At 37.8% G+C, this 17106-nt stretch overlaps 2 protein-coding genes across 7 annotated transcripts; both read left to right on the top strand.

The window, feature by feature from the left end:
• Positions 1-1548: 1548 nt before the first annotated feature.
• On the top strand, positions 1549-11093 carry maea (macrophage erythroblast attacher, E3 ubiquitin ligase). Of its 3 annotated transcripts, none has more exons than XM_086157968.1 (9): positions 1549-1640; positions 4444-4626; positions 5569-5772; positions 5944-6066; positions 6813-6889; positions 7107-7215; positions 8752-8885; positions 9222-9417; positions 9530-11093. In XM_086157968.1, exons 1-9 carry the CDS (start codon positions 1572-1574, stop codon positions 9623-9625), a joined length of 1191 nt encoding a protein of 396 aa, XP_086014094.1. In that variant the 5' UTR covers positions 1549-1571; the 3' UTR covers positions 9626-11093. The 3 variants fall into 3 exon arrangements, with proteins under 3 accessions (XP_086014094.1, XP_086014096.1, XP_086014095.1); XM_086157970.1 differs by lacking the exon at positions 1549-1640 and adding an exon at positions 2567-2660; XM_086157969.1 differs by lacking the exon at positions 1549-1640 and adding an exon at positions 3155-3174.
• A 1371-nt stretch (positions 11094-12464) lies between these two features.
• On the top strand, positions 12465-16478 carry LOC147227898 (heterogeneous nuclear ribonucleoprotein A0-like). 4 transcript variants are annotated; one of them, XM_086157973.1, is made up of 4 exons: positions 12465-13591; positions 14508-14658; positions 14936-15038; positions 16371-16478. In XM_086157973.1, the coding sequence occupies exon 1, from the start codon at positions 12536-12538 to the stop codon at positions 13421-13423; it is 888 nt and encodes a 295-aa protein (XP_086014099.1). In that variant the 5' UTR covers positions 12465-12535; the 3' UTR covers positions 13424-13591; positions 14508-14658; positions 14936-15038; positions 16371-16478. The 4 variants fall into 4 exon arrangements, with proteins under 4 accessions (XP_086014099.1, XP_086014100.1, XP_086014097.1 ...); XM_086157974.1 differs by lacking the exon at positions 16371-16478 and adding an exon at positions 15723-15779; XM_086157971.1 differs by lacking the exon at positions 14508-14658.
• The last annotated feature ends 628 nt before the right edge of the window (positions 16479-17106 follow it).

A 17106-nucleotide genomic window follows, 5' to 3' on the forward strand; every position in this document is an offset into this window, starting at 1 on the left:
TTTTGTGAATAATCCGCAAAGTGGCCCCCAACAAATCTGAAGTCTGAAACATGCTTACCAATACGGGTTAATGATCTGCTCATCCTGGTAATGTTATAAGATCACACGCATAAGCACAGGTCCAGAGAGATGTTGTGGTTAAAAATTTTGGATGCCAAGACAACATGCTGTCACTGTCTGGTCTTCATGTCCATATTTTTAAGCAAGGTAGGTTACACTGATGAACGCAGAACTCACATTCTATACCAATATACATGTAGAAATACTATAGTCTGGAAAATGTTAAGGATATGATACCGTTCTGTTGTCCATTTTTAACCTTGTTGTTGCCTTTGTCCTTTTAATTGTCTCTTTTATTAAGATTTTTTATTTTAATATACTGTTACTATTGCACTGCTGTGACAAAAGAATTTCTCCTATGGGGATCATTAAGTATTATTGTATCTAAAAAATGAAATTGCAATTAAAAGGTTTGAAACAAAAGATAACTTTAGAGAAAAGAGAATTATTACAATAAACCATTTTTTGGCATGAAATAAAACATCTTTATGCAGATTTTTTTCAACTTTTTTAGTAAGATGAAAGCTGATTTTGTAATGATTAACACTATTGCTTACTTGGACATGTCTCATGGTTTCAGTATTTTTGGTGTGTAAGCAATTAATAAATGTTGAGTACAATAATAGAAATACACCTGCATCACTTCATGATGGATATCTACAACATGATTGTATAAAAACATTTTTACAGTACCACTTACTCAAAGTTAATATCACCATCATGAAAATTAAAGGGAAACAGTTGTCGTTAAACAACAGAATTCCTGCAAAACCCCCTCACCTCAAAAATAGTGTCTGTTTTCAAATTAGTTTAGTTGTCGTTTAAAGTAGTATCAAATGGAAATGTGTAAGTGAGAGTATCCCATTTTTTTTTTTATTTTACAATTTTTATTGGACATATATAGTTTAAACAGACAAAACACATGAACAAGCAAACATGGCTAAATAGAATTGAATGTCAATGATATAAACAGGCATGAGGAAACAAGAACATAAGGACATTCATTTTGTATGCAATCAATTAACTGTAAGAGTAAACATTATTCAAGGCTGGTGAGAAATGTTTAGTTCTAGAAATAAGGGGGGGTTGATAAATTTAAAAAATAAAATGAATAACAAAGAAAAATGGCAAGGGGAATTTAACTCGGTAGATCTAAAGGAATGTCATATGAAGGTAGCTGGTGTGAGAGAGGAAGATACAGAGAATAGGGTTAGATGGAGAAAGTTGACTCGCTGTGGCGACCCCTAACGGGAAGAGCCGAAAGAAGAAGAAGAAGATCTAAAGGAATGTCAGTGATAAAACTGTTTATGTTTTTGGTTTTTGGATTTAAGAGTATCCCAAATTGCTGCTTAGGAAATATATACTGTGCATCACTCCCGAAGAAGGGAATCAAGTGGAGCGCCGTAGAGTCAATTCTGACACCATCCCAGCAGATGGCGGTAGTGAACAGTGAGGCCATTCTGACTCGATAGAAAAAACACAAACAACTACAAGAAAACCACAAAACCAAGATGGCGGTACAAGAGACAGCATCACAACTATCCATGGCTCTCAAAGTCCAAGAATATCCTACACTTAAGGTAAACAGTAATATTAACTCACACAGATCGATAGGGCACCGCTTTCGGTGTTTCCGAAAAAGTACAATATTTTTAAAGTCTTTTGTAAAATGTGAATTGTTGCCCCATTAAATTCGAGAGTCGCGAGCTTGTCAGAGAGGCTAACGTTAGCTTAGCCAGGTAGCTAGTGTCCGACAACTACCTCTCAATCTAAAACACGAGCACACATACACACACACCATGCTGTCCGTGCAAATAGCATCGCTAGTCTTGTTAGCTGTCGGTTGTGTTTTTGCTTTTTTTAAAGTAATTGCATCTTTAAGATTAAACTGTAGTCAAGGGATACAGTTGACAACTGATGTTTAAACCTGTGGTTTTAATGTCACTTCAGTGGTACGGTCATATCTGTCTTACGTAGAAAGTAACGTGACACATATAGCTAACCACACATGTATTTAATGTGGTCATTGGTTTCACAGTCGACAGTATGTGGACGTCAGCGAATTTATCTAGTAACGTCACGCTAGCCCATGCACTTACCCGTTTGGTAACATATTTTGGGAATACAAAGATATTACTGGCTTCTAATAATACATTTATCAATAAACAACTAACTGTTCATCCGACACCATGGCCAGTCGGTTATGATCATCCGCACATGTTGTAGGCCACATCGGTGTGTTAGCTTGCAGTGATTAATAAATAACGATGGAAGTCATGTCGTTCGTCGCAACTGACAAATAGCTGACCAAACACGAACCGTAGAGCATGCTAATCCGAGCTGGTATGAAGGAAGAATCGGTCGAAATCAGTGGTGGGGGGGCGTGCTCTACGATGTCTGACACAGAGGCAGTCTTCACCAAATAGCTGCTGCCTCTACACTTCAAAATGGCCAGCGAGAGAAATCACAGACTGCTGCCGCACACACGCACCCGTTCCTCCATTGTACATAACGTACTGCGACACCACTGCTAAAAGACAGGCTGAAACAAGTCCTGGCTGCTCCCTGGGTTGAGCCATCTCGTCATATAAAACGCGGCCGTGAGTAGTCATATATTGACAGCTTTTCAGTGCTAACTAATGGCATGATGTTACCATGGTTAATATAGCGTAGCGTTAAATGGTACTGGCAACGTGAAAATATCTGTGTTGCTTACTGTGGTATAGGGATGTGTCTATGCCTGAATACTGCAGTAAGGTTGATGGTACGTGATGGGCACCATTTTAAGACTGTAATTGGCATCAAATGGGAATCTACAGCTGGGGCAACGCAGCGTTGATTTCATTGTGAGATGCATAGAATATAATAAAAATGTCAGAGCCACTGAACAGGATCCTAATATGCATATCATAAATAAAAATACAGTATCAGATATTTGTCATTTCTCAGTCAGTATATGCCCTGACAAAGGCAATGCTGCTGTGATTTTTATGTGCACTTTTTATGAGTATAAAATGAAAGGGAATGGCTTTGAGGGCATGGCTGACATCACATTTTTTTGATAGCTATTTACCTGTGTACTGAGAATGCAGACCCATAAGAGACAAATGGCAAGTAAGTATCATCAAGTAAAAGTGGCATTTTCAAATGATTGTTTAAATGAAGTCCATTAGACCCACTCATTATTTGATCAATGTTGCATATTAATACTAATTGGTGAATAAATGATGAGTTGTTTGCAGTTTTTGTTTATGGAAGTCCAAGTAACGTTGTTACCATAAATACATTGATTTTCTTGACTCTGGTTCATTTTATCATTTTGAAAGATAATAGGTCTTTGCATTACCAATTATGACTAAATCACATATTCACGGTACTAAATTAAGGTCACAGGGGTATTGTCTTATGATGAATAATGATGTTATTTCAATGCACATTTTAGTCATCAGGCTGAAGCTTTTTAATGTATTTGACACATCTTCAGAACACTTTGGCATCATCCATCACAGCTGTGCTTCATAATTAAATGGGATTGAATGTATTTGAATATAAGTGGTGGGCCTTTCTAAATTGGAAAAAAAAAGCAAGGAACCATAATCCAAAAATATCAGAGATTAAAATATCTTGCTCATTGATGTACTAATGTTGTCTACAACATTATACTGTTCTTTCTAAACTGAAATATAAATGAGTGGTCTGAAGAGTCCTCTTTCTTCCTGTCTCAATGTAATCCTCACCATCTGGCTGTCATCTGGCCTTTATTACATGAACCTTGTAATTTGTTAGACAAAATTACACAAGAGATGCTTATAAATCTTTGTAACCAGTAACCTAACTGTCATCTTTCTGAACCCCTAAAAGGTGCACTGCGAGGGAGAGGGAGGGAGGGAGAGGGAGAGAGAGGGAGGGAGAGAGAGCGAGAGAGAGCGAGAGAGAGCGAGAGAACGAGAGAGCGAGAGAGAGAGAGAGAGAGAGAGTTTTCAGGGTGCTGTCTCCAGCCATTATCACAGCACTAAAGTATACCCCAAAAGGTTTTGCATTTACCTTTATACTATACAACTCACGTTAAGGGATTCATTTTATTATTATCACCCAGTAAATAACTCTTTTAAGTTATATTAGGAATGATTTAATTAGGGAAACAGCACTCTGTACAAAGTGCTTGATTGGTCTTTTAAAGATTCACAAACTACATATTTAATGCTTTTGAAAACCATAAAATTGTATTCGTAAAAAGTTGCAGATTGTTTTGAAAAGAAATCAATCAGATGTATGACTGAGCAGCCACCATAGAAATATTGGCAATGATTTTGCTGTTTGTAACTGATAGCCCTCCCAGATGTCTCAGAGACAAGTAATTATGTTACATTACTGTCTTTGCAGGTGCCCTATGAGACTCTGAACAAACGGTTCAGAGCAGCTCAGAAGAACATTGACAGGGAGACGAGTCACGTGACAATGGTGGTTGCAGAGCTGGAAAAGACACTTAGCAGTTTTCCAGTAGTCGACTCTGTGGTGTCTCTGCTGGATGGAGTAGTGGAGAAACTCAGCGCCCTGAAGAGAAAGGTTAGAGAGACCATTAGATACACACAGACACATAATTGTTCATGTTTCCTTACAGGTTCACAAAGGGATTTTGCACAAATTTTTGGACAATGACTATTTACATGTTAAAACTCTGAAATCAGCATGTTTTTTTTTAAATGTATTATTTGTGGTATTATTACATCAAAGTTTGCTCTTATCCACACAGCTTTTTTATCATGTTTATTTTTTGAGGATTTCTTTCATATAAGATTTTTAATCCAGTATTTAGTGTCAAATAAATTCAGCTTCATATCAACAACTATATCCATGCCAAAAGAAAAACAATATATATATCAACATGTTTTGCCCCTGTTCACCCAAGGATCTTCAGGTTTCGGGACCTGTGCAACATCATTATTGTTTCCTTAATTAATTATATTTGTTGGTGGTAGTGGTCCGGTCCAAAAAAAGACAGCAATTTTCTTAAATGGCAGGTGAGCGTTTTACCTGTCCAGCAGTTTACCGCAAGTTTTGCTAACATAAAAACCCTGTGAAAATTAGTCACTGAGACTGGACCCATTTGTTAAATAACCTTCAACAAGTATAATTACCTGTGCAGAATGCCTTGGTTGTTATGTGGTTGTCAGGTGTTGGGGTAAATCGGCATGACATACCCACTAGTAGAAGTGGACTACACCATAAAATTGGTGTTTTGTGCCTGACAAATTCAGACATGTTCAAAGATAAATACTTTGAGTTTATTTCCTCAAGATTTACGGCATACTTTTGCATTTAAACATGTTGCTTTTCTTCTCTGATATACAAATAATTTTTACAGCTTTAATTTCACACACTGAAGATCCTGGGTTATAGCATGTATGCATATTTAATGCTAATCATTTAAACTTGTATTTTTGTTACATTTGTAAGTATAATGATTGTGTGCACATATGCGTGTGTGCTTTTGGACGTGTGGTGCAGGCTGCTGAGTCTATACAGGCAGAAGATGAAAGCGCAAAGCTGTGCAAGCGTCGCATTGAGCATTTGAAGGAGCACAGCAGTGATCAGCCAGCCTCAGTCAACCTTTGGAAGAAGAAGCGCATGGATCGCATGATGGTGGAGCATCTTCTGCGTTGTGGATATTACAATACAGCTGTTAAACTGGCCAGACAGAGTGGCATTGAGGTAGCTATACATGTTTCTTATTATATATATATAGATGTATATCAGTTGGTTGGCTTGGATTTTAAATCAAAAAAGGACAAGTTAACCCTTAAGGTACCCTTAAATTAGGCTTCCTTAATGGTGTGTCTATACTTTTCTCTGTTAACACAATTCACACTCTTCTGTTTTTAGGATCTTGTAAATATTGAGATGTTTCTCACAGCCAAGGAGGTGGAAGAATCTCTGGAGAGGCAGGAGACGGCCACTTGTTTAGCCTGGTGCCATGACAATAAGTCCCGTCTCCGCAAGATGAAGGTGATTATGTCAAAGAATCCAATATTGGCCTTATCATTATAAAAACGTTCATTTTGTCTGGTTTGTTTGATTATCTAAAATGTTAATAAGAATAACCTTGTGTGTGAGATGACCCCTTTAAGAATAGACAAATTATTGTGTTTGGGTGCTGTTCTACAATAAGATTCAATTTGATGTGAATGTTGCCAACAGGTTTTTTTCTGATTATGGGATTTCTGTACAATGTCTGTTTTTGGTCACAATACAGTATCACACAGTATATGATTTGTCCATCAATCGTTGAATTTCTTTATTATTTACCATTCAGAAAACCCACAATTCAAATCCAATAATTTTACATGATTATTTTTGTTCTTGAGGTGAGTAATATACATAAAATCAAAAAGAAAACAGTCTGTAAAGTGAATAGCTACACTTTTTCCTCAGCATTTTTGTAGACCTTGAATGGATTATATAACCAATACAGCATGATGTATACAACACTTGTTGGAATGATGTTTGTATCTGGCAGTTGCACTTTCTTAAAACAGTTTATTTTTTTCAGTTATTAAAAAAACAAACAAAACAAAAAATATGCTCAATTGGGTTCAGGTCAGGTGAATGAATGATTGCCAAAGAACAATATCCCAATTTTCTATTTTTTACATTCATTCTTACAACATTCATCAGCTTTTACTGTGGAATTAGAAATACAATTTTGTGACATTGGTGAACAAATAAAATAGCAATTGATGTTTATGTTTCAGAGTTGTCTGGAGTTCAGTCTGCGAATTCAAGAGTTCATTGAGCTTATTCGACAAAATAAACGAATGGATGCAGTCAGGTAATCTTACACATACTAAACAGTACACAAGCAAACAGAAAGAAAGCACTGGACTTCCAGCCTTTCAACATCTCTACAAAGCTGCTATTTAAACAGAGTAACTTGTAGCTTGTTGTAGGAAAACCCTGCACCTTTTTTGATTATTGAGCTGTTTCCCTTAAAGTACAATTCACATCAAGATCACATACTCACCAGTGATTATATGGTCATGTCCTAGACATGCAAGGAAACACTTCAGCCAAGCAGAGGGTGGGCAGTTGGATGAAGTTCGACAGGTGATGGGCATGCTGGCCTTCCCATCAGATACACATATCTCCCCATACAAGGTAATACCTTTTACAAAAAAAAAGACAAAATATCTCATTACAACATGTCTCAAACACCTGTAAACTGTTCTCATGTTATCCATGTAAAAGAAACCTGTCTATTGATGTGCTACTGTTTGACTTTGACAACACTTTTTGGGTTAACTGCTAAACATCTACGCCTCTATTTTTTGGAGGTGTTCAGAACAATTTTACGCGGTAAAGACTGTTCAGATACTACTGTATATCTGAAATCTTGATAATACATTTCAGAATGACATACTCATTTTCTGAACACTAGTATAGCAATATGTGCCTGTAAATGTATATGTATAACATATGCATGTTGCTGGTAAAAATTAATTGAATCAGAGAGAAGTGGTTTCAATATTGTTTCATAAATGTACACCCCCAACTTTCTATATTCCTCCAAAATCGCTCATAAATACTTTGTCTTTCCCAAAATTTTGTTCTCACATTTTATACCATTAGTACAAGCCATAAAGTAATTTGCAAAGACATTCTTTTGTTTATTACAACAACTTTTTAAAATGAACACCTCTTCGTGAAATGTAAAAATGTCTGTTTGCCTCTCTTATAGTTAAAAGTTGTCCCAGGAGTATGTTATCTTTCAGTCATATATTCCAAATAACCTCTTCCTGAAAGCGAAAAACCCCCGTGTTTAGTTAAGTGCAGGTTTTTATCAACACATTCCAAAAAAAAAAAAAAAACTCAATGAATTTGTAAAGTTAGTCTTTGAAAAGTTAATTAATTTCAGTAATTCTTTAAAAAAGTTAAACTTGTTTATTATATAGATTCATTTTACAGGTGGTGATCCAGTATGTGCTTAGTTTTTACTTTTTGCAATTTTGTTGAGTTTGGCCACAGCATATGAACTCCAAATTCAGTACCTCAAAGAATTAGAATATTGGGAAAAATGTCAGAATTGCAAATTCATGATGTCAAACTTTAGACTAGTAAAAAAAGATTTTCGAGTTATGTAGCTTTAAAAAAATGCGACACCGTGATTCTACAATTTTGTATTCTAAAAGTATTTCTGATTCAGATTTTTCACAATACTCTAACTCTATGAGATACAAAATTTGGTTTTCTTTTGATTTAAACCATAATGAAAATATTAACATTCGAATAAATACACGCTTTAAATATATCACTGTAGGTAGTGATCAATATCTGTTTCACTTTTTTAATTTAATCATTGGATAGATTTTCAATTACCTTTGTCAGTTTGATGCACGTGTATGCTTAAACGTCTAATGATGTAACCAATATATCCATGTGTGTAATAAAGTAAATAGAAACTGTTGTGTGTAAATAGGAATGTTAATAACAATAGGCCTGTATTTAAAAAAAATATTTTATGCTGATTTATTTTCCAACAAAGTTAGGGAGTGAGATTCAATCAGTGGTTGCCATAGGAGATGCATTTTTACTTGTGATTACATAATTTAGGACAGCATTACAATTCCAAACACTTTCATGACTAAAAATGAGAGTTTGTCTTTGCTCCCTTTTCTCAATCTCTCATTTTGTCAGGACCTCCTGGATCCTGCCCGCTGGAAGATGCTGATCCAGCAGTTCCGATATGACAACTACAGACTGCACCAGTTGGGAAACAACTCTGTCTTCACTATCACTCTGCAGGCTGGTCTGTCTGCTATCAAGACACCGTATCCTTTCATTTTCTGTTTCTTATTAAGTCCTTTTCCTTGGGGTTTACCTCCTTATGATTCTAGCTATATATCTGTTACGGTATGTGTATTATATTGTGGGCATATATTTAAATCTAGGTCTTTAGCAAGTGACACTTCAACAAGTGTTTTACCTTTCCCTAATAAAAAGAAGAACGCTTATATATAAACTTGAAAGTCTTATAAAGGAGGTGTTTTTTATCATGAAGAAATTCCATGGCTTCAGAAAGGTTTGTAATAATACATTTTATTCAAGGCGCCTTACTTGACACTCAAGGACACATTGCTAAATCCTTAACCTCCATCACCTTCCAGTCAGTGCTACAAGGAAGACGGCACCTCTAAGAACCCAGATTGCCCAGTGTGCAGTAAATCCCTAAACAAGTTGGCCCAGCCACTTCCAATGGCCCACTGTGCCAACTCTAGACTAGTCTGTAAGATCTCTGGTGAGGTCATGAATGAAAACAACCCTCCAATGATGCTGCCTAATGGATATGTGTATGGCTACAATGTAAGTACAACACAAGATAAAAGATAGAAAAGCGGTCTTTGTTCATGTCCGTGACTTAAACAGTGCATGCAGGAAACACTAATAGTCAACTATGATCTTTTATATCTTCCAGTCCCTTCTGTCAATTCGCCAAGATGACAAAGTGGTATGCCCCAGAACCAAAGAAGTTTTCAACTTCTCTCAGGCTGAGAAGGTCTACATCATGTGATCGCTCATTTGACACATTGGTGTTAAGTGATGGAATATGGCCTGTTGTTCATCAGGCCTGCTCAAGAGACCCAGCTGTGGAGCTGTAATTCAGTGCCCTTCCAACCCCCCTCACGATATATCATCAGCTCAAGTTTGCCAGTTTCTCTACATCATTCAAGCACATGAACGTTTGACATTTTCAATATCTTACTTGCCTTCACTTTGAAGAATATAAACAAAGAAAACAACTGGTGGCTTCTAGGTAGATGTTTGATTTTACTACACAAAAAGTAATAATAATAAACTTGTTGAGGTTACCCTGACTATTTCCATTCAGTAGTCGTGTCCCTTTTATTACTAAAATGATGTTGCAGAAGTGTGGTCTCTAATTATTGTTCTATTAACCTTTTTTTTTTTTGTTTTTTGTTTTGTTTTTTTCTCACAAATTTGGCCGTCAGCATTTTTTTCTGGTGAGGTGTGTGGTGGCGACATGAAAGGCTTCTCTTTGTAGTTGACCCTTAATGCGTTCGCGTTTCCTTCCCCCATGACGAGACCCCGATTTGGACTGCAACTGGCTGTGTTTGAACTGTAAATATTAGCTAGGATTTGTTCATCCTTATGTATCTGTCAAGGGGTTTTGGGGGAATGACAAGGAACGTATACCCTCTGAAAATACTGAATGGACTGAGCAAGTATTTTAATGGGTATTAAACGGTAGTTCAGCATAGTTTCTAATTTCTGAGAAATCCATTTTCTCATGATCTTAGTTGCATTACTTTGATGTACTAGCTACCATAATATTTGCACCATATTCAAATATTACACCTATCTCTGATGATGCTTTTTCATTGAACAAACTGTCTTCCTATGTTGCGTATGAGAGCCAGCATTTTCACATCCCTTGTCATTTTCTGAAAGAAATTGGTAACTTACATTAAACGTGGCCTTTTTTGGTTGAAACTTAAATCTAATCATAACTGAAGTTATTAAATATTGCAAATGTTCTTCATTTCATTTTTCCAACATTATCGAGAAAGGCTGCTCCTTTTCAGAATCAGAATACTTTATTGATCCCCAAGGTGGAAATTGCTTTCTGTAGTCCGAAGAACCAATTTGCTGCTAATTTCAAATACCTGAGTGATTTATGTAGTATACATAATACACTAAATAAACATTTAGTGTGGATTCACACTCAAACACAAAAGCATATGCGAATGCACACAAAGCTTCTTTTAGGGAATATGTCCTGATGCAGGGCCACAGCCTTTACTGACTTTCTAGTTGAATATCCTGGCTTTCTTGTACATTGGGCAACAACAAACAACTTATTCTTACACATAAATTAGATGATGTTCTGTCGGTGACGGAACAATGTGTACAAATCAAGGGGCAATGTGAATTAAGCAGAACATTTGCCATCTACAGCTGGTTGTAAAACAAATTCCCTTACAAATGCAGTTCAACAATAAAGATTAGTCTTGTGAAAAGTCATTCCCTTTATTTGTTGTTGAGTGACAAACCAAAAAAATCCCTCATCTGTGCCCATAACTGAGTTTGGACTGTCTTGTGTGTTTGTGTTGGTAGACTAGATGACAGGATTGTTTCATGAGCAATATGCTGCATAAAGATTTTAGTGAACTTTGATATCAGTGTTTCTTTTTGCTGCGTCTCTTGTGCTGTGTGGACTGTAAATCATCATCATTGTTTCCATAAGTGTTTGAAATCGCTGGTTACTCTGCTGACAGTGAAATGGAAGTCCTGTTTTCTGTCACCCCAAACCCTTTTTCTGAGAAGGTGAACAATCAGTAAGGTGTGTTTTAAAATGAGATTGAAAAACATCTATATAATAAGCAGTGATGTTGAGACAGAGGGTTGATGAAAGGAATTGAAACTTTCTATGATATTATATTATGTTATTCACAACATGAAAAAACAAACAAAAAACAATCTTACAACTAAAATGTAAAAGTATTTTTCCTTGTACAAAACCTTAAATGCTTCAATTATGATGATTAATCTTTTGGGGAAAAATCTTCAACGTCAATCCACTTTTATTTCACTCAGTTTTACCTGCTACCAAAAGGTTTTCTAAGTAGTGTGACTGTTCAGAGACACCAACCATGATATATATACGCTTTTAGCACGCTGTTACAGTTACCATTAATAGATATTTCGAATACTAGCTGCTTTTACTCTGACCCATAATTCAAATATATTTCCATTAATATTTGAATGGAAACATTTCAGGTGGAATCACCTGAAAACTATGATTTGTTCTGCTTCAAACTTCTATGTACGCATTGTACAATACATAAAATATTATAAAGTGAATTAACACCTTGTCCCTTTAAGTGGGGCGTACGGACCATCTTTAATATAGAAATTTAGAATCTATATATTTATAAACTCTGACTGAGGTACTTCTTGTTTCAAATGCTTTCTTTTTATTTGGGTCAACGAGTAGCTTCTCCATTAAATGAAAGTGTCATGTCAGTTGGTAAAAATGTTTCCTACGGCGGTTGATGCCTGCGTTGTTGACATGACTCATAAGTCCAAAGGACAACTCAAAGTCTGAAGATCATTTTACGGACAATTACGTCAAAAAGAATTTGATGTCACAAAGGACCAACAAACTTTGAAGGAACACAGTCACCTGTAGAATAATTCAAAAACGGTCAATAGATAGTAAACATAAAAGCGTCAATTTGCAAACTCGTCATTGTGATTTTCATAACATTGAAGGATTGACGCTTTGCTTTCGATATTGTCGAATCAAACTAAATAGCCAACCGGAAGAGGTGTGGCCAAAGTAGAACTTGTCGTCACACGCACGTAGTATAAATACAAGAGCGTCCAATAACGTCCGCCATTTTAAGATTAGTACTCCGCTGGGTTCGTGAGAGTCCAGATAACAAGTAGTTCTTCAAAAATGTCTGACCAGCTTTGTAAACTTTTCGTTGGTGGACTGAATGTGGACACCGACGACGATGGCCTGCGCAAGCATTTCGAGCAATACGGGACGCTGACTGACTGTGTCGTCGTTGTGAACAAGCAGTTGCAGAGATCCCGCTGTTTCGGCTTTGTAACCTACTCTTCACCGCAAGAGGCCGACGCAGCAATGGCGGCCAGGCCGCACACAGTCGACGGCAACTCCGTCGAGGTGAAGTGGGCCGTTGCCCGAGAGGACGCCAACAAGCCCGAAGCCCTCGCAAAGGTGAAGAAAATTTTCGTCGGTGGTCTGAAAGACGACATCGAAGAGGAACACCTGAACAATCATTTCACTCAGTATGGTCAAATAGAGAAGGTGGAGGTCATCTCTGAGAAGGAGACCGGGAAGAAAAGGGGATTCGGCTTTGTTTACTTCACCGAGCACGACGCCGCCGACAAGGCGGTCGTTGTGAAATTCCACACCATCAATGGACACAAAGTGGAGGTGAAGAAAGCTCTCACCAAGCAGGAGATGCAGGCCAGCAGAGCCGGCATCGCGCCGAGAGGCAGGCCGCTTAGAGGCATGAGGGGAAATCAAAATGGCTACGGTGGCAGAGACTACGGCGGAAACTACAACTACGGAAATGGCGGAGGATACAACTGTGGCGGCTACGGAGGGTACGGCGGGCCTTATGGGGGTGGCTATGGAGACCAAGGAAGTGGCTATGGAGGTGGTAATGGCTACAACGAGTTCGGCAGCGGCTATGGCCAGCATTCTTCTGGTTACGGCCCCATGAAAGGGCCCTTCGGAGGTCAGAGAAGCACCGCTCCCTATGCCAGAGGGGGCGGTGGAGGCTACCCCAGGGGGGGCTATGGTGGCGGTTACTAAACGAGACTGCGCCATGCAAAATCTAACTGCCCCACCACAAATCTCCGGCCAAGAATTGGACGACAAATTTCAAATTCGCTTACGGGGCGTCTGCCTTCGGGCCAACCCTGGCAAACATAGACACTGAGACCCCCGTAATCATAATGAAGACCTCAAAAACCCAAACAGGTAGGAAGGCCACTTCCCAGAAAACCTGATTTACACGAGCAGCCGTTGTTGCCGTTCAACTAGGACATTTTCAATACAGAATAAACTTACACTGACCCTTTTTTTATTATACAACGTTACCCGCGCCCGCGACGTGTAGTTGTCGTTTAGAGATGGAATATTTTTTATTTGCGTTCACTCGCTGTTTCAAAAGATCGATGTAGGATTGTTTTGCTATTAATATTTGCATTTTAAGCGATTCCATTAGTTGTTTTTTTGTGTTTGGAGTAAAGTTAGTGTGATTTCATTGTACGAGGGTGAGAAAGCATGTTTTGTGGTCTCCGAATTCATAGCTCTGTCATACTCATCACCACTTTGTATGATTATTTACTTGGGTCATTTCTGAAAGGCGGGGGGAAGATTTTTCCAGGATTCCAGTTTCCTTGTTGCCTCCCCATTACTGTATTCCATACTCCCCTCACGCATAGTTATAGTTTTAAGTTTAAATATTGTTCATTTTCAATTTACTTGTAGCAGTATATATAATGTATATTGTATACTTTCATGTCTGGAGATCAAAATTTACTGTTAAAAAACACCTTGGTATGCATATGTATGTTCATTTTAAATAAAACGTTACACCACTTAGCTTAGTTATTTTATTTAACCAGGATTCCTCAAGTTTATTCACAGGTGTTAGAAGTGATCATCTTGATCTTTAGTTACAACACATCTTATTTCCTTATTATCAGGTGGGTGAAATGCTTACAGAAGTCTACCCACAGCCAATGCATGTAGGCTTTGTAGGGTTTGACCTTGTCTTAAAATGCCTTTTTAGACATTGCTGATAATTTCTTTGCGACTGAATTATTTTTATATATATATCTATGTGGACATGAGGGCTCTGATATTTATCTTTGATTATTCCTACATTTAGGTGCTCTTACTCTTATTCCAGTAGGCTATCCCAGCCAAAATAGCCGTAGCAGTTTGTTTGTAGGCTACATCAGGACCCTGTTGATTACCTGGGGTCGATTGTGATAGGACTCTGAAATATCTCTTTAGGATATCCACATCCAGCAAACTAGGTATGTAAATCAACCTGTCTTTACTCTGTGTTGGTCAACCATGTATCCAATATCTGGTGACATTATTTTAACTTATGCAACCTAAGTTGCGTCTCACATTACATAGCTACTCTTAAACTAAGGGGTGGGGGTTGCTCAATTTGGTATTTAATGGGTGGAAGGGGACCCATATGTTGCTCCACCATTAAATAAATTATTGGATTGAGTGGATTGGTGTCTCCTCTGAGGAATGTAATCTATTCAGACTTTCACCCTTTGTTTCTCCCCTTCCCCTCAGGTTTCTACTGTAAACGTGGGCATGAGGACATAACCCTGAACGTGATGGGGTGTGTGTCTGCACGCCATGCGGGGGACCAGAGATTGTGCATTCTCCTCCTCAGGTGAAGTCAGTTTTCACACAGAACCTACAGTGTGGGTGGCTAAAGACTCCTGATGTGGTTTGACAATAATCCTAGGATTTGTAGGGTTTTGATAACACAGTGCCCCAGTGCGTTGCTAACCCTCCCCTTCTTGACAAAACTAGCAGGTATTATTGTGCATGCTTGTTTACGGTTTCTTATAGATTCCGACAACAGTAGGTGAGCGTAAAGCACTTTGGGCACTGTGGATTTCAAAATACAATAAAGGTTTTTTATTATCATGTGTGGTAATTTTTTGGGGAACCTCTGGGTGTGAATTGACGTAGGTAAGTATTTTTTTCCCCCCCTTGGCTTTTATAGAGGGGTAATTTAATTTCACAAGTGATGTACTATACTGAGAAGTTACTGAAAATATTCCACTGAAGGCTGAAATGGTAACAATCATCAATGCTTGGTTTGGGTTCTATAGACAAAGCTCTTAAGAATCTGTCCAGTGGCAAGTTGAAGTTAAAACAAGTTTCAGACTTTCATCGATTCCCCAGTTAGCAAAAATTAAAAAGGTGTCTGCAAAACAGGAAACCAAATGGGGAGTAATTTATATTTTTCGGACTATGCCATTCAATTAAAGCAATTGTCCAACGTCGAAAATTTGTCATTCACCTACACACATACTAAATCAAATGTATCTGTATATATTTTTTTCAGTCAATGGACCCTCAGAATAATATCCACCCTTCAGTTTGATTAAAAATAATGTCAAAATATGGCCCCTGTTTTCTTCCAATCGAAGTGGGTTTTCAATCACACTGTATGACAGATGGCACCATCAAGTAGACCCATGTGGGAACTAAAATGCAAGCTGCAATGAGGACCATGGCTAGGTAATAAGAATTTTTGTGAAACTGCCCATAATTTCCAGTTGACGTTTACTTAGAACACGAAGATATTTACGCGCAATCATTGATCTATTTCTTTTAGACGGATATATTACTGTGGCTGGTACTTCTCCATTTGTTTTGTAAGGATTTATTTTTCAGGTAACCGCTGGTTGAGGGACCAATATTAATGAAAGAAGTTGTTGCAATAATGCATTTTGAGGAATACCATCATATGTTTTTGTAGCAGGACCAACCCCATATTAAATTTTTCAAAATAGAACTGGTATTGTATGCTATTTGGTATGCGAATGAAGGACCATGAAACTTTAATCAGTGACAAAAAGGTAAGGTAGTACTGTGGTGGGACAGCCAAATCAAAAAAAACAAACAAATGTATTAATATATGGAGACTGAATTATGTCCTCATGGATGAGTTGGTTGTGGGAGAGATAACTCTTTTCTTACCTTTTTGTAGGACTGGTGCTTGAGGATTTCTGATCATCATATAGGAACTCAAACCTGTTAACGATGGCCATGTCTTTTTTATGAACCTACAATAAATCTATATTTTTACTACAATGTACTCGTTGTCGCTTATTTATATTACGGATGATTCATGTCCCCTTGGTGGTATCTGTCAAAAGTTAAATCTACAAAGAAGTTTTTCATTTGTAAGCTGTGGGGGGGAGGGGGTATGCACATGGACAAACAAACCCTGCATGTGTTCCTTTCCTCAAATATTTGATGGAACATGTCAGATCGGATGTGCTGAAGCATTGTCTCCAATTTTTGGAGAATGAAAACCTAGGTGCTAGATGTCTGCATTTTCTTGCATCATTGTGCCCTCAGACACAGATTGTATTGCACTCAGTGCGTTTTAATTTTGAATCTTCTGTCCTTCTAAGGTGCTGGTTTACGTGCTTGTTGATCACTTTGAATATGTCCATGTATTCATCCAGTCTTGAACATCATAACATGGCTTTTTGTATCCATACCGAATTGGAATTCAAATGCTTTTAAGAGATTTGTGAAACTGTCATAAGTATGACCGTGCGGTCAAACAGTTGGGACGGGAATCCAAATTTCTGTGCCCCACTGGCTTCTAAAATCCATCAGCGGCAGTGCTGTGGGCAAAACGAGGCCCGCTGCTTCCTAGATTCCTGGGTCACTTTTTCTTTTTGAATTACGAGAATCCTATTGAGACTGCCAAG

Source organism: Fistularia commersonii, chromosome 13 (genome assembly GCF_037954325.1).
Source record: "Fistularia commersonii isolate RoL2024-O1a breed Wild chromosome 13, RoL_Fcom_v1.0, whole genome shotgun sequence".
In the NCBI taxonomy this organism is placed as follows: Eukaryota; Metazoa; Chordata; class Actinopteri; order Syngnathiformes; family Fistulariidae; genus Fistularia; species Fistularia commersonii.